The following is a 21,209-nucleotide window of genomic DNA, read 5'->3' on the forward strand; positions in this document are numbered from 1 at the left end:
GCCTCGATCCTGTGTATCAATCCGTGAATCCGTGAATCCGTGAATCCGTGAATCCGTGAATCCGTGAATCCGTGAATCCGTGAATCCGTGAATCCGTGAATCCGTGAATCCGTGAATCCGTGAATCCGTGAATCCGTGAATCCGTGAATCCGTGAATCCGTGAATCCGTGAATCCGTGAATCCGTGAAGTGCTTCCTATAACCTCTCGACTGAGCAGTGCTACACCCTTTTTTCACTTGTGCCTTTCAGGTGAACGACAGCCACTGACCGACAAGAACAAAACCGACCCGGGAAACTTGGGCAAAAGCCTCGATCCTGTGTATCAATCCGTGAATCCGTGTATGCCGATTTCTCTGAAGAACGACGATAGCTTTTCGAACCTATTTTTATGGCGGATGCATCCAGATGCCTGCATACATTCTGGTACCTAACTCCGTGATGACTTGGGGATAATTCACACCTTGAACAAAACGTCGTTTAGTGAATTCAGCTGAGCAATAGGCAGCGAAAAAAGCTAGCCAAGTGAGCAGCGATTTACGGCGTTGACCCTTTGGAGGCGCTGGTGTTGGAATTCCAAAGTTGTCTAAAAAACAGACGTACACAAAAGCAAGGAGTGGTGACATGAAGGAAGCCTAAAAACACTGACGAGACCGTCGTAGAGTGATGGTTGAACAGGCTTTCGTTGGAAATGTTCTGCTGTAATGTAGAATTTCCCTGTCGGTCCTCAAACGCAGTAGGTCATGGAGCATCGAAATGTGTTTGGTGCAGTCGTATGCTAATGAGACAACGAAAGATACGGCATGGAACCACAATCTCACTTACCTTTTAGGTAACATAATAATGTGCGTCATGACGAAGATCTGTTACCAGGCATCGACTTTCTGCCAGCGGTATACATATTTTACCATACCTAACGGATGTTGAACTGAATGTCTTTGATCTTTTGTGTTTAAATGAGCTCTAGGTCATTTCTAGGTGACTTTTCGAATAGGCGTCTGCATTTCTGCTGTCGCTAGTTTTTGGCTGTTTTTGGTGATGTCAGCTGTGAGGGTTCATCCATTTGGTGTGGATTCGGATTTATTGTCACGATGCAACCATTAGATGTGTCATGCAGGGTACCCTTTGGGAATATAAACTAAGGGCACTCTCCAAATTAACTGCTCTTTCAAACTTTAACGAGACCTAACATATTATCTGCACTCCAACTTTCTAAATGACCGAGCTCAGTACAATCGTTCAGTGTGCAGTTCCCGTGGGTTAATCGAATTTGTGAGTATGTTGCAGAGATTGTGTACTTCACCGAAAAGCAGCCGTTCCAAAAAACTTTATTCTTCGCAGACCTGCGCATCTCAAATGGGAAAAAATGCGAAGTCAGGCAGCTATCCGGATTATCCTGGCTACCCTCGCATATGTCCGAAGTCATCAAAGGTCAGACATCGCAGGAAACGTTCGAGTAAGTTCCCTGTCAATCGGATGCCTGTTGTTCCCTGTATGTGGTGGTGGCGTACTACTTATTTGCATTGTTCAATTCTTCTTCTTCGTTCCAAATGTCTAAGCGTCCCAGTGCTTAAGTATTTGGTTTACCGAATCAGACGAAGGCTGGACGCAGCTTACTGTATTTGTCTAATTTGAATAGGATGTATAGTCTACATGCAATGATGAATATGCATGAAAAGCTCGAGTTGACTTAATGATAGGCGCAACTGGTGTCAAGAAATTTCTTGCGTGTGGTATCATTTAAGCTCTCCGGCAGAATAAATCGACGAAACGCTTGTATTCAAGACGTCTTTCACTAACGCTTGATGAACAAATGCAGGAAGTAGACCTTTAAAGTCGGATAGGTGCGAGTCCACGTAATGACCCTGATTCCTGTGCGTGATTTATGGTGCTGTAAGAAATCACTTTGAAGTCGCTTAAAGTCTTCGGAGCAGTATTGTTTGAAGCGAGATGGCTCAGTTGTTACGGTGGGATTTTACGACCGAAAGTTCCGTGGTTCGAGGCCAACATCTGGGCAACCTGGCAGTATCCCCTCGTGCTTCCTTCGGGGAGCTTGGCAGCTAGACACCTAAGAGATGCTACAGCTGAACGATTATTAATGCAAGATAGCCCTTCTCATTCTTCAGTTGTTTTCAGCCATTTGCGTTTCGAGTACCAAAACCGTCCAATTTGATGCATAGTACAAAGCTGTGCTAATGCGTGGATCGGCTTCATCTGTCACGGTACACTTGGGCGCGTGAGGCCTCCGAGATACGTAATGGTTGAGAAGAATCCTAATTCTAATATTTCAAGGGACTCCCTGGAAACTGGCAATAATGAAGAACTTCCTTAATTTCGGAGTCGAAAAACGCATCTTGAAACATGGGCCCACTCCTGATATATACTGAGAATCGGCGCTCGTCTGTGACACCATTCCGGTGCATAGTTGCCATGTCACCCAAAGGAAGCATGCTTGCCCAGGTACTCAGACTAAATGGTTGTAAACACGAGACTATATAGATATGGGCAATCCACTCAGTTCATTGGTCTGTACCTGTCAGACCAAAATGCTAATGGTTGTCAAACAAAGCATTCTGACTATCCACCACTAAAAAGCTGTCCAATTAAGAGGAACTAAAGTTTCACGCTTAAAACTTTTGGAGGGTCATCTGTCCCGCCGGCGTTTCATGGTGAAAGGGCATGGTACTACTTCACAATCTTAAAGGCTGAAGTCACAGAACACCACCCGATTTGTTGGAATCGAATGAAAGCAACAGATACAAGGACATGCAAGCAACCAAGTTTTCAGGAACACTCCGCCCAGTCGTTCAGCTGTAACGTCCTAGCTGGCATGTCGCCCATTGGTCAAGATTATGACCAACGATGAGGTATAGCAGTTTCCGGACTGCCCACTATTTCCGGAAGTGTTCGATTATGCTCGAAGGTCCGCGGTTAAAACCCGATCTCTGCCTTTTGACTTCCCCTGTCTGGGCTTGGGCAACCTGGTAGTATCTCAGCTTCCTCCGGGTTGCAGGGCAGCTACGCACCGGAAGGGTGTTACAGGTGAACTAGGTTTCTCTATCGACAGGAGGTTGCACTTGGGCTGACATCCAACGGACATGGTTCGGCACTAGAATAGACACATTGTATGTACAAGCAATAGTAGCCATTTTAATCTATGATGCTTTTTGGAGTCTCTTACATTAAGTGTGGTGGTAGTTATCGGGTCCAAGAAGGCATTTGAAATCCGCAGGTGCAAACCTTAAGGTCTCACGTAGGTTGATCTGATTATTCGTTGGACATTTGCCCCGGTGTTTTCCGGTGGCCAAGCAAGCGGCTTGTTTCTCAGGTTTTGCGCGAAAATTCCTTGAAAGTTGCCGCTAGACTAAAGCATGACCTGAGTAAAGCTAGTTCCGGAAAATTGGGTAATCACTATTAGAACCTCCGTCAGGAGCTGATTTCTGTAGCTGAGCGCAACGAGGTGTGAACCTCTGACCGCAAGGCTTGTGGTTCGAACCCAACCCAACGGCAGTGAAGCATCGGTGTACGGCAGTGAAGCAAAGAACCAAAGAATCCGGTGCTGCTCAAAAGGCACCTGCTGTGTGGTGTGGCACTGGGAGTGAGACAGTAATACCCAACTCCCTGCGCCCTCGGGCCAAACCGGCAAAGAACCAAGAATCCGGTGCTGCTCAAAAGGCACCTGCTGTGTGCAGCTGCACTGGGAGTGAGACAGTAATACCCAACTCCCTGCGCCCTCGGGCCAAACCGACCCACCACAGCCAAGTGGGCCAGATTGCTGAATCAGTGGCTCTGTGAAGGGTCCTCCGAGAGAACCTTAATAACCGCTGTCTCGCGGTTCAGACTCTTCAGTTAGAGGCTAGGGTCAAGGTCTCCGAGCAGAATCCAAGTCCCCCACTGCTTTGTGGGTCAGACTTGAGTCAAACGCTCATGGTGGGGTACCTGAACTCAACCCCCTTCTTCGGCATTGGCAACCGGCCCTTGCAGCTCTTCGCCCACTGGCCTCCCTCACTCCCCACCCATTGTACAATGTAGTGCAATCTATCCATCTGCCAATTATCTAGCCACTGTTCCGTGTCTCAACTCTCACCCAGAAAAATAAACCAAAATATTTATTTACCAACCTCAAAAGATCTGGTCCAACTTACAGCCTTTACTGTCCGTCCTCTATGTCAAATTGGTCAACAGGCAACCCTTGCTGAAACTTTACTTTTCCTCTCTATCAATATATGTTAAGTCTCCAAAACACGCATACAAGACCCCACTTCGCTCCTACTTTTCAAGCCGCTTAGAGCGAGCCCAGATGTTCTACGTTTCACTCTTCGGGCATCTGGTGATCCTGACGTAATGGCTCGTGTTATGTATGATGTGAAATTTGCACTTAGCCCCAAGGCTGTAAGAGTTACTAGACTGGACCCCAGTGAACATTCGCCCATGCGCTATGCGGTTTTCTGGCTCAATTAAGAATAACGCAGGTCGATGCGGTAAACGGTATTTGTTTGTCCCATCAGCATATGCCCCAACAGATAGCAGTCTGAGACTGAGTAGGACGAGTTTTATCAATATCTGTCAGGACTGCTACGGTCGACAAGAAGGGCAGATATAGTTGTCCTGGCCGGTAATATGAATCCCCAAGTTGGGCGACTAAGTCTGGAGGAAGCTCAATTGGGTGGTAGATCTGGATTCGTTGCTGAGCGTACGGATAATGGGGAGCTTCTTCTTCAGTTGTGTGCAGATCATCGTCTGTTCCTGGAGAGTACGAAATTCCAACACAAACCCTCACCGAGTTACTTGGAGGCCACCTACCGCAAGACAGCCGTGGACTAAATTGGACCACATGGCTATCAGTTACCAACCCACCAACAACAACCGAAATCCAGTGTGAGATTTCAATCCTGAAGCTCGATAAGGCACCTGGTCCGAATGCTCTACACCTCGTACTTTTCAGAGAAGGTGGTGAGGTCCTGGTGAACAGTATGGCGACCATACTGTAGAAAATTCGGAACGAAAACAGAATAGCAACCGAATGGAGCTCCTTTACCGTCATCCCATTTTTCAAAAATAAGCAAGAACGTCATGTGAAAACCATCGTAGTATCAGATTGGTTTGCATTGCATCTAAGGTGCTTTCTGGCAGTATTTAGCCAACGTTGATGGATAATCGGGAGAGACAGGTTTATGAGAATCAAGATGGATTGCGCCCTGGTCGAGGATGTATCGACCATATCTTCACCTTGAGACGAATCATTGAGCCCCGCCACTCCACGGCGAGCTCTCCAAAAGCTTCAGTAAACAAAGCGGTGTCCGTCAAAGGTGTCCACTCGCTCCATTCTTGTGTAATTTCTTGATCGGCGTGATAGTGTGACGAACGGTGGAAGAGCTTCAAAACCCCAGGGTTCAAACAGCCTATGACGAAAACCTTGGCGATCTGGAATATACAGACATATTTCTCGTCTTTGAACAGCGGTTGAAGGTGGTGTTTTTAGCTAACCAGTCATTCCGTCGTTTAGCGTGCACTTTGCACCCACAAAGTGTGAGGTCATGTTCCTGGGCATGCAGTCACCAAACACGCCGCTTACAATCCATAGAGAGGCACTCGAAGTTGTGGAGCGTTTTAAATGCCTTGTTGTGTTAGTTCTGATTGTAGTGCACGAATCTGCAAGGCCCGGGTCGCGTTTTCTAATTTGAGACATATATGGCGTCAAAACGGTGTGTCTCTGAATCTCAAGGAACGTGTGTGGGCTGTTTTGTTGTATGGCTTTGAGGCTTGACTTATTCGAGCAGTGGAGCTGATTTATCCTCAGATCTTCGACAGCTGTTATCTCAGGACCGTAGCTCGTATGGGCTAGTGTGGGTGAATCCGTAACAGGACAGTTAGAGAGCGAGTTGTCGACTTTGCAACGGGGGCTTACATTGAAGAGGCTTTGTTTAGGCCGGTCAGCCCTCACGCTTCCTTGGGGTAGCATGGCAGCTAGACACTGAATGAGTGTTACGGCTGAACGATGTTTTTTATTATGCACTGAAACTGGATGCAACGACGGGTCCGTTTGATGGGTGGCCATCAAGACTGACGTGTGCATATTTGGGCTCTGTGATCACCTATTGGGTGTTAGGTGATAAAGGATGATGCGAAGCATCAATGAAAGCCTAATTCTTACTCGTCCGGCTTGATGTGAGAAACTTACATGCTTTCGGGGTTCTTGGTTGTTGGTGGGCTTAGCTACTGCAAGTGCACCGAAACCCGAACAGGGTGGCAGCTAGGGTCTTCACAAATGTGCTTAGATTCGGAGGCCTTGCCTCGCAACGATAGTGTTTGATGCACAAGCATTTAAACAGCCCAACCTGAGGTGTAGGCACCTCAGAATGGTTGACACAGGCCAGCACTAGGTCCCCCCCTTCGCTCAATTTTTCTCTTTTCACTCTAGAGGAACCTTATGGTCGTAAGGCAGTGAAGCATCAGTGTCAACACTGATGCTGCTGCTGCTGCTCCTGACCTGTCGTGGAGGCTCAAGGACGGTCACCACACTATGGTTCAATCTCTCTGTTTCAGCAGCACAGATTATGGCTGGGTGAAGCGGGTCCCAAAGGTTCCGCCCGTTCAGACTGACCGGAAATTCACCGGAGAAATTCACTAAACCTAGCTGATCATTACGACCTTTTAGGACATCTGCTCACTACGCCTCAGGACCGAATGGACTGCATCCTATTCTTATGCAGCGCGCCACCTGCAGGAAGCACGATGGCCGGGATACTTCCAGGTTGCCCAAGCCTAGACAGAGGAAGTCGAGAGGCAGAGGTCGGATTCGAACCACGGACCTTCTAGTCAGTAACTTTGCGCTCTAACCACTGAGCTATCTCAAATATGAGTGAGCCGGTTCGCCAATATCATTATTTTTGTAACGATCGTCTAGGGTACGAAAAGTAAACTTGTAAACCGCATCCTTTTCTTATTATTATGGTTGCATGAACATCCATGTATATAACTTTACCTCCCGTCATGTGACTTAAATGTAGACATTTCGAAGCCATCTCTCTTATTCTCTTTTTCCTCTTAGCCGCCGTGAGAAAGAATCGACGTCTATCGGGATGCCCAATACTGAAACCACAAACTCAAGGCAACTCCGAGGTAAGATGAGTAGTGGCTTATCGTTTACATATCGCTTTTTCTGGAACGCATGTTTTTTATTGCCAAGTCTCGGAGACCTTGACTGACTCCCTCATGAATGTTACCTCTTTGATGTTGTAACAGGACGTTTTATTTGAGTATATACAAGTATCCAACACAGCACTCCTCTATGCGGACCGACGTTTCCATCATTTTATGGATAAACCACCTACAGGACTGCAGGGCCGATTATGGAATGTAGATATTGACAATTTTCATGAATTCCAGCACATCTCAACTGAAAAAAATGACGCAATCATTTGCGTCGACCTATTTCATAAGCCGTTTTCCACGCCACCATGGTTAATTCGTATATCTTTTATAGGGTGCTGATTGCTTACTTGCAAGAAACCGTGACTTTCCTGTTGGAACTTTTCTAATTGTTACACCTAATCAGCTGGATTTGTTCCCATTAGTTAGTCATTTGACGTTTTTCTCTTCATTTGAGAGTTGTTCAGACGGCCGCATGTTGCAAACAGAAGTGTTCGCTTGTACAGAAGGCTTACAGTAGTCTCGCTCTTCAATGGGTTGGGGGCGTCCTAGGGGAGAGAAGCACGGATACAAAACAGCTGGGTGAATTCTATTTCTTAAGGGCATGTATCAGTGGATCTATATCTTCCCCAATTATCCAAATAGGACAGCCCATCATGCATGTACTTTTTGGACATGTGTCGATGACCTTCACAGCTGTAAGTTCTAATACACTTTGTAGTTATCAGCTCATCATTTTCCTCATTTCTGTCTTTTACTTTTCTAGCCTCATGACGACCCGGGCTATGTCCGTGCTTCCCACCCGCCTCCACGGTTGCGAGCCAAGACAGTTGGTCATAGGTCGGATCTTCGTGTTCCATGTGCCCCAGTTTCATCCAGTCCTCATCCCAAATGTCTCCCGGTACACTGTGATCCATCACATCACAACCTCAGAACGACTCACTGTACAACAGTAACTAACATCCCTTCCATTCCGATCCCAACAGAGGCAGCCCTCGGGTCAGATTCACTCACCATCTCCGACTCGTTTCCCCCTTCTAATCCTGTTCCAACTCATCTCCATCCTTATATGAACCATATTCCTGTATCGAATAACTCTGATCCGGTGGTAGTAGACGAGAATTTTCAAGCATCTTCCCACCCGACCGCACTCGATTGCCTAGAAATTCCATCGAAGTCTGCATCGCGTGACTGCTGCGAGCATCATACGAATGGAGGTGATGAGGGTGTAATGCATGAACAAGATCAGTTAAGTGAAACGTCTTCAACTAGTCACAACGAACTGGCTGCCGAGATTTCAGCGATCGAGGAGGAGGAAACAGATGACTTTGATGAGTCAGATGCGTGAGTTTCCCTTATAACTTCATTTGCTTCGTTTTTTTCATTGAATGATAACAAGAACCCCTGACTTGAGCACCCTTGGGGAAACACCAGGAAGTTCTGTAAGGCTTTAGCTGAAACATCCAGGCGGGTTCCTGTACGGTTGGTCAGTTTTCATAGCCACCAGCTGCCTTACTTTCGACGGAATTTCAGTCTGATCCGTACTCACCGTTGAGGTCATGCTGATCTGTTTTGTTTGATTCACGCTGTCCAAGCCCACGACTATCGAGAGGGATAGTGTAGACGGAAGGCCCTTGATGTAGAGGTAAGAGTCGTATACTGGATTGGAGACACACGACCGCTCTCATCGATACTAACATTTTCAGATATGCGGGGGGGGGGCGAGATGGCTCGTCCAACTGGAGACTAGGTGTACCAGGGAGGCTTGCTTAATAGAACTGTTATGGTCTCCACTGACGTATCAATCAACCTTGCCAGTTACACCGCAATCGAGAAGGCCTTGAGGTCATTGTACTGGAAACAACTGAAGCGTTCCGTGATGTGGATTCAAATGAACTAGAAGTTAAAAAATCGGACAGTCCACTAAGGTACCAATAAAAGGCTGAAATGGAAAAAACGAGGCTTCGGTCTGCAAGATAAATCGTCAGAAAAATGGATTTGTTCGTCTGGAGGCAGTATTCCTAATAGGAATCTGGGGTTTGAAAAATTAACATGCACGACGTACGTACGACCGTAAACTGTTTCAGACTGCCAATTAATTTCAGATCCTTTCATGCAACTATGGTAAGAGCGCGAATTTACCGACCGGAAGGTTCGTGGTTCGAACCCGACCTCTGCCTCTCGACCCCCTCTGTCTAGTCTTCGACAACCTAGTACTTTTACAGTCTTCGTGCTTCCTTCTAGGCACCGAAAGGGTGCTACAGCTGAATGGTTTATTTTAGGCGCATGTATCCCGCAAAGACCACGAAGGCAGATTAGGTTGTCTCCGTTGGGGGTGACTATCTAAGAGATTCAATCAAGGTTTTCTCCTGGAGGTTATTTCTGCGCAGATAGAATCCAGCAGTCTTCTAGGCTTGGACAGTGGATATCCAGAAGCTAGGAATGGAATTCCAGCTGGTAGCGTACTGAGGTGGTCACTCCGTACTGTTTTTTCTAAATCCAGGCATCCTGATGCAAATTATTTACTGCTCTCTCTCCCTTTCGCCGTCGTCGTCTGCCAGTTTTCACCAAAAAAAAGTTGTCATACACACCCGTTGGAAGTCTAGTTTTAAATCTTTTAGTACATTTCCCTGACGTCTTGAGGTTCAATGTTTCAACTCGTACGCCAGATGATCTTCTCCACTGAAGGTTGATAAACTGAAAAAAAATCAAGATGGGTCGATCAGTATGATCAACTCACGTCGAGTGAGCAACCCTAATCTGATCCGGCAGTGACGTAAGTGTACGCGCATTCTGAGTGGTCATATAGTAGGCAGAACTCCGCTTATCGACAGAAAATGAAATCCTGACTAATGCTTTGCAGAGAATTCCGGGTGCGTGATTGGTACTCTGTCAGCCTGTTAGGGCTGTTTCGGCCCAAATCATCGATGGACGGAATTGCGGCAGCCAAAACCACTGGGCGAGAAGTGCGCTGTTCTTACAGCTGACAATGATGATCTATTTGATGATGTCCTGGGGAACCCTGATAATGATGAGGCTTGTGAAGATCGTCAACAGCAACTTCAGTTGCTTTGGTGCTTATCGCCTCTGTAGATGGGAACCCTGGTACGGCACTCGTCGGTGGTTAGAAACACCAAATTTCCTTCCTGTTTCAGTTCCGTTTGGCATCTGAGGTATAAAACATGTACCAAGGATACGTTGGTTCCAGTTGCCAGAGTTTCACTTACCGAAAAATGTCTGCGTAGAGGTGCTCTATCGTGCTGAACGGTAGTGCAACTCTCTATCGGTTTCTATCGTGCTGAACGGTAGTGCAACTCCCTACCGATCCCTTGGCTTCCTGCTTCGCCTATTATGGTATACCAAAAGGCACGGTAGCTCTACACAACCCTTTATGGAGACAAATGGAAATTATTACAACTGTATTTATAGGGTAGTCACAGTGTTCCACAAGGTCGTGCCAGAATCTCTGTGAGGGGGCGATAATCGTCGAGTCAAAGATGCTCGATCCGGATTGGCTGGCATACTTGCCAGTCAGGGCATGCCTTCGTTTGGTCGTGCACGTGAAACATCCGTCCAAATGATGTGATGTTCGGTTCCAAGGGACGGCTGGCCTCCGAACAAGATGAGATGGTTTAATCAGTTTGTTGTTGTTGACGCGTTACTTGTTCGAACAAACGAAAAACTGGGCAGCTACGAGTTGAAGGTTTTGCTACTGGCGCACCATCGACTATTTGACTTAACCTTGTCTGCTAGTGTCATTAATCACCGGTCAGTTGAATCCCGGGGTTCTTATCCAGGGAGGCAGCAGTTGCCAACCCGATTGAGTTTACGGGCTAATGCTTTCATGCTCTTTTGCTAGGCCATTGACTGATCACCTCTCGATCACCCGTATTCAGCACAGGGCTCGACGAAGGGCTCTTCGAAGCAAACAGTCCCCTGTCATGAAAGTGAATGAAGCATGAATAGCTCATCTGTCTTGAGAGAATTCCTTCCTTGTAAAACCTGACACACCCCAGCACTGCTAATTCAATGTTACCATCAGAGCCGGTCAATATTTCAGAGATACCGTTAGCCGAACAGCAAGTTTTCCTACACCCTATATGTACAGAGGCCACGTTTATGACTTGGTAGAACGATTTTCGGTTAGTACCGATCACTCTCCGAGGTCAGTTTGGGTACATTTTACTTCTGTTGGCCTCTTTGCAGCCGCGTTGTACAAAACTGTGGTGAACGCAAACGATGACAGTGTTTTGTGATATGAATTGTAAGCACCGTTATCGTATCTCACCATACAGCCCGATGTAATGTGCGTCTTGAGTTACGCTTGCTGGCGGTACAGCAGCTGACGATAACTGTCAGAGTTGTGCAATCTTACCAAACAAGAAGAACGTGATTTCAGAAGAGCTTGGTTTCTTACCAAACAAGAAGAACATGGCTTCGTTCGGTTTCGAGATGACGTGCTTTTCGAGGGAAGCACTGTTCTCGTTATCTAGTCTTGCTGACCTTCAGTGGCTTCCACTTTGCCCTACAGGTTTTTAGACAGTCTCATTGCTTGGCGGCGTATGTTCACATTAAGTACGCTGAAATCTGTTCACCTGCAACCGGTCAGTCTGTACATACATTCATTCTTGCTACTGTTTGTCGAATCAGTACTTCGCATTGATAGCTTTGTCAATCTCCTGTTGTTTCATCGCCCGCTCGCCAGCGTACTCTACCTTACTCGAACAATATGATATTACTAGTCTTTTTTACAACAAAATTACTGCGTGCCTGCATTTTTCTTTTCACTGAGACGTTCAACGACGGGAACTAAACTGACAGTGTAATGCGTTATTCGTCTTGCCAGTGTACCCCATTGAGGATTATCCTGGATCTCTAACTGTTTCTGTTTTCTTAGTGTAATCCTTTTCTCGTATTCCTATTTTTTCCAGCTACGCGTTCATACACAGTCTGCCGCCAGTTTCGCCGGAATTGAGTTATCAGCTCCCTGCATTACCAAAGCGAACCCGTTCGGCGCCAGAGTTTTGCCTGGTTCTTGATTTGGACGAAACTCTTGTTCATTGCAGCCTAACACCGTTACCGGATGCCCAGTTCATATTTCAAGTTGTGTTTCAAGGAGTCGTTTATATGGTAAGTTGTGCACACACACACTCACATCCCTATTTTTGTATACGGACCATCCCCAGTCCGTATTTCGTGCTTTTAGGTGTTTAAAAAAATAAATCGTTCAACTGTAGCACTCTTTCAGTGCCTAGCTGCCATGCCGTCCAAAGAAAGCACAAGGACTGGGATACTGCCAGGTTGCCCAAGGTTAGACAGGGGAAGTCTAGAGGCAGAGGTCGGGTTCGAACCACGGACCTCCCGTTCAGCAAATTCGCCCCCTAACCACTTTGTCCGTCTCGCCCTCCATCTTTAGTTTTTACTGCACTTACTACGTGGCAACTGCCCATTGCCTTTGGGCCACATTCTGTTAATAATCCCCCATCGGAGCCGCTCAGTTTACATAAGTCATTCTCAAACTTTTCGGCTCATCGACCCTTTGGCTCCCCGCTCTCAGATATACACTATGCATTGCGTGTGAGCTGTGATAAAGTCTGTGAAGTCTCCCTTCGTGAGGCCTGCCCACTCTGGAGCGTACTCAATGATCCCCCGTCAGTCACAAAATAGAATGCGATATTTCCAATGACGGACTGCTAGCAGGCGAGTCTGAGTAACCTCTTTTCGTGATATCCTGTCTTGTACACAAGAACTGATGACCAATGCACTGGGTCAGTTCGATGAATGCGCACGTCTTCATAATATCAGGATGGTGGTAGCTGAGAGAACGTTGCTATTCTTAAGCGGAATCATGTTGATTGTATTGAAAACTTTTCTCGATGGGGCATCATTTATGGTGAGTTCCGGAAAACTCCCCGAACCATCGGTGAACGAAACTGTAGCAGCTACAACCATTGTACGGCACGTACGCGGTTATTACAGCTAACAATAATGATGATGATGCTGATGAGTTCCGGGAAACCGGTGTTAGCCCAAGGTCATTTCTAAGACCAGTATATTTCCAACATACCAGAAACTTGGTTAATTGTCATTGATTGAGTTCCTTTCAAATGATACAATGTAGTCACAAATGCGTGGTAAAAACCTGCTCTGGGCAAGCGGACCTACCCAACGAGCCAACACTGTCTACTTGGGGGGTGGCATGATTGCTTCTCCTATACAGCACCAGTTCGACCACAGGGTGGATCCCTTAGTAGTGAACAGGCTCAGACGATCAAGAACCACGTTCCACTAGTTTACTACGATGAGCAGAATGGATGGCTTTTTTACTAAGCCAAACAGCCCACAAATATTTGCCATAGGAAACATTCAAAATCATAGGTCCGTCACATGGGTAGCAATTTTGTCACTCAAGAACTGCCGCAATGTTTTCGGCGATGACGACGTTCATGGTAGAATATACAGCCACAAACTGAGGTCTACAAGAAACCCCTTTTTAAACTACTATACCACATACAAAAGTGCATTCGAACATTGTTGAAGTGCATCGAAACATTACAACACCACGGAAGCCAAAGTCAGTGAAAAAGATTTTTATTTCAAGTCTTCTGAGTGTAGATGCAAAATACTAACTTGCTTTTGGGCTAGATGGCCCAAGTGGTTAGAGCGCGAATCTACTGACCGGAAGGTTCGAATCCCACCTCTGCCTCTCTGGCTTGGGCAACCTGGCAGTATCCCAGCCCTCGTGCAACCTTCGGGTGACATGGCAGTTAGGCACCGAAAGGGTGCTACAGCTGAACGGACTGTATCGCTGCACTGAAAGGGCTCTACGATTGGACCATTTTTATCTGAGGAAAAAGACGCAATTCAATGAACGAATCTACTACCGTGTGTCAAAAACATTCCTAAAGTGATTGCAACAGCGTTCTAGCAGTATAATGCAACGGCAGCCTACAAGCTTAGGAGCACACTTCGGAAAGCATTATCAAAACAAACAAACACTGGGAACCACGAAGAAGACCGACATTATGATACACAAAATTTGGTGCAAGGATCGCGACAAGTAGAACAAACGGCACTGGATGGACAACAATAACTCATTAGGAGACAGTCAATTTTCCCTTGTCTTCGCACACGAAAATCTAGGAGTTCAAAAATTTAACTGAAGCCACATCCATATACTAACTTGAACAAAAACAAAAACGAACGTGAATTTATGCAGACATGGTAATTGACCGGTAAATCGATCACCAGGGCATATTAACTGGATAACCGGGAGGTTATACTCCGCGCTTTCGACTATCTCCACTCCTAGGCCTTTCAACTCGCTGTTATTTTACACTCTACTCGAGTGGTATCCAATCAACATCCCTATATATTTTGTCCAATGAGCAACAGGCCTTTGTCGTTCGGTCCTGTATACTGCCCAATGATTATCTCCCGTTTTAGCCTCTTCCTTATTTGTGTCCGCTGGATGAGAACGACTCAGCTGTTCTGTCTGTATTTGTATTCCCCAAACATTATAATAACCGCTGTAATTCGGTTCCCAAAAGCACAAACTCGGATTTCACCGCAAGGTAGTTTTTTTTACCTCACTTCTTACTTGCTTACTTGTTCCCCTCACATTGCTATCCCACAGGTCTATGTACGCATACGTCCTCATCTGTACGAGTTTCTGTCACGCGTTTCCGAACGCTTTGAAGTAGTTCTATTCACTGCAAGCACCAAAGTCTACGCGGATCGTCTGGTCAACTTGATCGATCCGAAGAAAAAGTGGATAAAGTACGTTTTTATGCTGTCGCCCTTCTCATTGCTGTCGGTCCTGTTACGTAGATTACACACTTGACTGTTTTCTATTGATAATTGGAGGAGATTAGGGTATTTTCAATCAAAATTTCGTTCTTTGAGTGAAGTCAATGTGTACCGGAAGGTTGCGCGTGTGAATCTTCATGGGATTCGCGAGGTGCGCGTTGATGGTGATTTCCAATGAGGATGAAGCAGCTGTACAATGTTTCTCGGTTTCCCACCTAGATTTTCTTGAGTTAAAGGACAAAATCTCGATTGAAAATATCGCTGTTTCTGTTTGACTAAGCTAGGTCTTACTGGGTGAGAGTTCCTCGTTTGACCACAAGGGCGGTCTATCACGTGAGCTGCCGTAAACTGCTGCTTTATGTCCCATGGTTTTTCAGTAAAATGCTCGAACTAGAGGGAAGGTAGTGATGAACCCCAAGAAGGGCGAAGCCGGTCGTGGGCTGTTCAGGAGTTTTCAGCAATCTTATGAGTAGTACATTACAAAGATAGAGGGAAGGTACTTTTGTTTGTTGTCTCCCTGAATTTGTAGAAGGTGAGTTGCTTGCGAGCGTGGTCGATCAAGGTTGTATAGCATCAGTGTTGAACACTGATGTCATGCCGTCGATGATGATGATGATGATGATCGATTAAGTGTGTGGCTACCCCGACTACGAACCTTCGAGTTCGGTGTAGTGTTACAAGAGATTCTGGACTAAGTCGTCGATCGTCGTTCGAGTGGTCCTGAACCATGGTGTCACCTGGGGCTTCCTTGCAGCCTCTGGTAGTCACAAGTTACCGGAATCAACTCATTTGCATCAAGTTCTTGGGTTTATGTTCCAGATGACTTTTGCAGTCACTACGTTCTCGGCTCTCTGGAGGTGAGTCGCTTGAAATGGCTGGACTTCACATCTACCGGACGACCTCAAATCAGGTGAATCTAATTATATCCAAACGCATGCTGGTTGGTCAGGATATCGAATTGTCGGGGTCAGAAACTTTAGCTAGTCTTAAGTCGACGCTTTATGCATGTGTTCTGCTATGCGCTGTTCTAGCGAGTCAGCGATGACTTTGAGCGTTGCACAGTCACCAGCGCGAACGCGACCCACACGGTCATGTAACCGACTGCTATAACCCGAAAATGGCCTCGCTAATCGCTGTTCCCTACAGTCGATTCTAAGCACCACCTTCCGCTTTCACAGTGACCTTATAGGTTAGTACTTTCGAGAACAGCTGCTCTGGTGGCACATTATTGTTCGCGAGGTTACCGAAAATCACAATGCTTCCTGGTTTCTCGTCAAACGATGTTTTTAGATAAGAACGCTTGATGTCCCTTCTAGTAACCTGTCATCCCACTCTACCTGGTTGGACCAACTTCACTCGCCAAGACTCCATTGACATTTTAATTCCCGTGAATTTTCCGCTACTTTTGCAATTCCTATTTTATTTAGTTTCTTCGCAGTGAGAATATTTGTTGTTTTTCGCGCACTATACTGCATAATTTGAGGGGGGTGTCAGCTACCTTCTGTCTTCATTAACGGTTTTTCTTCGGTTTATTAACTAAAATGTTTGGTTGCTCTTTCCACTCACCCTAACATAGACACAGGCTCTTCCGTGAACATTGTGTGTGCGTGAACGGAAATTATGTTAAGGACCTTCGAGTGTTGGGAAGGGATTTGCGCAAGACCGTCATCGTGGATAACTCCCCCCAAGCATTCGGCTATCAGGTGAGTCGATATTCTGCGCTCTCCCATGCATGCACACACGCACATACACACGCATCTTACTTATCCACGAAATTTTTGAGACTTTTTCTCAAAGCTGTATAGCATCAGTCCTTATTACTGCCGTATTAATACTTATTAGTACTTATTAGTACTTATTAATACTACTACTACTATTACGAATTATAATATTCAGTCATCACCACGAGATGGAGTTATTCAGCCCCTATGATAATTCACTATGCCTTCTATAACCGTTCACCATATGGTCACTTTTGTTTCCTAGCTTGATAACGGGGTACCAATCGAAAGCTGGTTCGTCGATTCAAACGATCGGGAACTATTGAATCTTCTGCCCTTCCTTTTCGAAGTTTCAAAGGCGGTAAGTCCCTGCTCACTGCTTTCTGGAGAGCCTAGTTGTTGGGTCACATTTTGTCTCATATCACGAACATGAGTCTGTCAAGTAGTACTCCTTCAAGTTTTGTTTGGACCTTTTTTCAGGAATCCCTCCGCCCATTATTGTGACAACCAGTCATATGACTCGGCCTTTGAGTTGTACATCTCTCGAACATTTCTTCCTACTTTGTTTAAATGTGCACATGATTCTGAACTCATTGGTTTCGAGTACTCAATTATCGTGGGCAGCGCTATCGTGCCGTTGACATGTACACCTCTTGAACATGATTATGATTACCTACAACTTCGTCGAAGGCCTTGGAATACCGTGTGTGTGTGCGGAATATCTTTGGGCTCAAGTAGAACACAAGGTTGACGGAAACTCGGGGACTGCACCTAACTGATCAACCCCAAGAAGGGTGAAACCGGTCGTGGGTCGTCGAAGAGTTTTTAGCAACCTTGTGAATAGTTTCCTTTGTGAAAATATCTTCGAATCCTGTATATTTTGGATTTTCAATTTTGGGCAAAGGTTTTATTCTACAGCTTAGAGAATCCAGAATGCCCGTTAGTAACAGACGGTGTCTGCCAACAAACACACCGTCATATATTCCTCATAGTTCAAGTACATCTTTGGCATGCTTTTGGTCAGTGTTATACACCTCAAAATTCCGACATTGTTGTCGTGTGTTGGTTTGAAACCCCTCAAAAGTATGGAACACAAAGTTGGCAGTGGCATATTATCTTCCTACTCCGATGGGTTTGGGAATCGTGTTGTGAACTAATTGGCTAACTTAACACCCGTATGTTCTTAAACACGCGTTGATTGCGTCATACCGACGAATGTTTTGGATGAATTGTCATGTGGGAATAATATGTTTCTAGCTGGGGCCTTCACTATGCATCATAGGCCAAAATATCGTTCAACTGTAGCACCCTTTCGGCGCCTAACTGCCATGCCACCCGAAGGTAGCACAAGGTAGCTGTGATACTGACAGGTTGCCCAAGACTAGATAAGGAAAGTCGAGAGGTAGAGATCGGGTGCGAACTACGGACCTTCCGATAAGTAGCTTCGTGTTCTAACCACTGGCTAGTGACAACGGCTCCACTATTCTAGCACACTCTTCGTGGTCGTATGTTCCGCAACGCAGAGCTCGACAATGCTTTGTGAACCTGACTCAGTTGGAGCCAGAATGCTCTCGTCAGCTTATCCTTGATGTGTTGAATCACTGGTTGTTAGACCATTTAGACTTAGTAACAGACTGTACATTTTTTCAAGCTATCTGTCCTAATCTCTAATTCTGGTATTCAGTCCTTTGGGGAACACCTCAAAGAATATGGCGAGGATCAGCTCAGTTTGCGGATCAGTTTTCGTTTTCCTATTGCAGTATCTCGGTTAGACTGTGTACATATCTCTTTAGCCGATCTAAGTGATACGACCTACTTGGTCAACGCCACCCAAATGCCACAAGTAGCATTTCTTACGGTTCCCATGAACCAACCAGGCTTTTCGTGCCATATAAGCGGTAGGGTGATCAGGAGTCAGCACAAACAGCCGTCTGGCGGTAGTGGATAGTCTTTCCATAGGGGAGGTCTTTTTGAGAACGAAATTCAATCAATCTGTGACGATAAAAATCACAGTATTTGGCTTACCTCCGTCTTCGCGTTGTATAAGGCGAGGGAATCGCGCACCATACATCGAGAGAGGAAATGTGAGTCAATTGTGCCAATACACCATGGTACTCTTAAAACGGATCCAGGATAGCCGTTGAATTTTTCACTTCCGTAATTTCCCGACATCGTACATTCTGTTGTTGTAGGACGACGTTCGTCCCCTGATTGTCGATCGGTTTCGGCTCCACGAGAAGGTTCTCGCCGCTGCATCGCTCTCCTCGTCGGCATCCTCACCGTCGTCGCCAACCTGAAGTCACACAGTTGACTAACTGGACCGAGAGGTAGAGATCGGGTGCGAACTACGGACCTTCCGATAAGTAGCTTCGTGTTCTAACCACTGGCTAGTGACAACGGCTCCACTATTCTAGCACACTCTTCGTGGTCGTATGTTCCGCAACGCAGAGCTCGACAATGCTTTGTGAACCTGACTCAGTTGGAGCCAGAATGCTCTCGTCAGCTTATCCTTGATGTGTTGAATCACTGGTTGTTAGACCATTTAGACTTAGTAACAGACTGTACATTTTTTCAAGCTATCTGTCCTAATCTCTAATTCTGGTATTCAGTCCTTTGGGGAACACCTCAAAGAATATGGCGAGGATCAGCTCAGTTTGCGGATCAGTTTTCGTTTTCCTATTGCAGTATCTCGGTTAGACTGTGTACATATCTCTTTAGCCGATCTAAGTGATACGACCTACTTGGTCAACGCCACCCAAATGCCACAAGTAGCATTTCTTACGGTTCCCATGAACCAACCAGGCTTTTCGTGCCATATAAGCGGTAGGGTGATCAGGAGTCAGCACAAACAGCCGTCTGGCGGTAGTGGATAGTCTTTCCATAGGGGAGGTCTTTTTGAGAACGAAATTCAATCAATCTGTGACGATAAAAATCACAGTATTTGGCTTACCTCCGTCTTCGCGTTGTATAAGGCGAGGGAATCGCGCACCATACATCGAGAGAGGAAATGTGAGTCAATTGTGCCAATACACCATGGTACTCTTAAAACGGATCCAGGATAGCCGTTGAATTTTTCACTTCCGTAATTTCCCGACATCGTACATTCTGTTGTTGTAGGACGACGTTCGTCCCCTGATTGTCGATCGGTTTCGGCTCCACGAGAAGGTTCTCGCCGCTGCATCGCTCTCCTCGTCGGCATCCTCACCGTCGTCGCCAACCTGAAGTCACACAGTTGACTAACTGGACACAATAATATCTCTTGTTGGTCGTCTGTTTGAAGTGCATCTACGCTGCGGTGTTGATGTGTTGTTTAGCTTCCTCACAAACAAACCAAATCCTCAACACCCCGGTTCTATCCAGCTTGCATTCACGTCTCTAGACAATCCCTCAGCATTGTTATCCCACATCTACTAATATCTATCGCTGCGAATATCCCTAATTACCGGAGCCTATATATATACATATATGAATATATCATCTGAGATATTCGTTCAGCCATATGATTTCGTGATATTTACGCTAATTTTACTTTCCCATATTACTACTACTACTGGTACTATTAAGTAGTACGACCACCGCCACCATTGCTTCTACCACGGACTCACTGTTATTACGACGATTATTCATTGTTGTCCTCGTTTCCATGCCACGTACCTTACTCTCTCGCTCTCTATCCCGCTGCTTTTTTTGTCCCTCACTGCCTTTGTTTTACTTCGATATGTGCCAGATGCATTTATTGATACTACTTTCTGGTGACGATATTTTGTTCTTATTCTGTACAGACAGGCAGAGCTCGTCCGTTTTACTGATTTTCTTCTGTCTCTCTCTTTCTATGATGTGCGAGCGCACACTTATAAATAACGGATTACCGATCATCATATGGAACTATCTCACCCGGAGAATGTTTATACCTTCATCCCACCCCCGGTCTCATTGTGTCCACCCCCTTTCGTTTTCGATAACTTATTCTGGCAGTCGTCTACAGTCAATTTTCTTTGCAACATTATTAGTGAGAGTAATCATCTAAGAGTCTGACTGAACTTGTGCTATTTCATTTCCTTTTTTTTCTGATTTCTCTCCATCCTCATCACAATTTACTTGGGGCCGATCGGTCGGTTTACGATCCTTGGTGGTGAATCGAATATTCTCTTTTTTTGTGTGTGTACAGTTAGCGCCGTCTCAGCTCCTGCTGCATTTTGAACCTCGTTCTTTTTTCTATCCTTACAGTTGTTTTGTCCCCAAACTGAACGAAATGTCATTCTTGTGTGTTCTTGTGAGGGTGGTGGGTATTGCGTGGACGGCAAATTTATGAGTTGAATAGGGTCTAAATTACACTGGGATGTCTGAATCATCAGCTAGTTATGTGATTCACAAGAATCTCTGGCTGATGCTGATTGGTCGTTTTCCTCACTGGATAAGGCACACCAGAATGGGAAGCAGTGCCCTCAGGTTTCGGTCTTACTGGGACTCGTCAAGACGGTTACTTGGTCTTCGATCGAGTTCTTGAACGTAGCAGACACGTTGCTCAAG

General features: G+C 45.8%; 2 protein-coding genes across 2 annotated transcripts in view; both read left to right on the forward strand.

Annotated features, from left to right (window-relative positions):
• Nucleotides 1-431, forward strand: part of T265_04464 (hypothetical protein) — a gene marked incomplete at both ends in the record, with an annotated part of 7,721 nt that extends 7,290 nt beyond the window's left edge. Inside the window, one exon of the mRNA XM_009169213.1 lies at nucleotides 250-431. Within this exon, the coding sequence (XP_009167477.1) occupies nucleotides 250-431 (182 nt within the window). The remainder of the gene's footprint in view (nucleotides 1-249) is intronic.
• Nucleotides 432-982: 551 nt separating this feature from the next.
• T265_04465 (hypothetical protein) lies at nucleotides 983-20,996 on the forward strand (the record flags this gene model as incomplete). The annotated part of the gene is made up of 8 exons (XM_009169214.1): nucleotides 983-1,453; nucleotides 7,049-7,119; nucleotides 7,916-8,493; nucleotides 12,081-12,279; nucleotides 14,786-14,928; nucleotides 16,535-16,661; nucleotides 16,945-17,040; nucleotides 20,907-20,996. 8 exons carry the CDS (start codon nucleotides 1,276-1,278, stop codon nucleotides 20,994-20,996), a joined length of 1,482 nt encoding a protein of 493 aa, XP_009167478.1.
• Between the last annotated feature and the right edge of the window lie 213 nt (nucleotides 20,997-21,209).

The sequence above is a fragment of the Opisthorchis viverrini genome (genome assembly GCF_000715545.1).
Source record: "Opisthorchis viverrini unplaced genomic scaffold opera_v5_76, whole genome shotgun sequence".
Taxonomy (NCBI): domain Eukaryota; kingdom Metazoa; phylum Platyhelminthes; class Trematoda; order Opisthorchiida; family Opisthorchiidae; genus Opisthorchis; species Opisthorchis viverrini.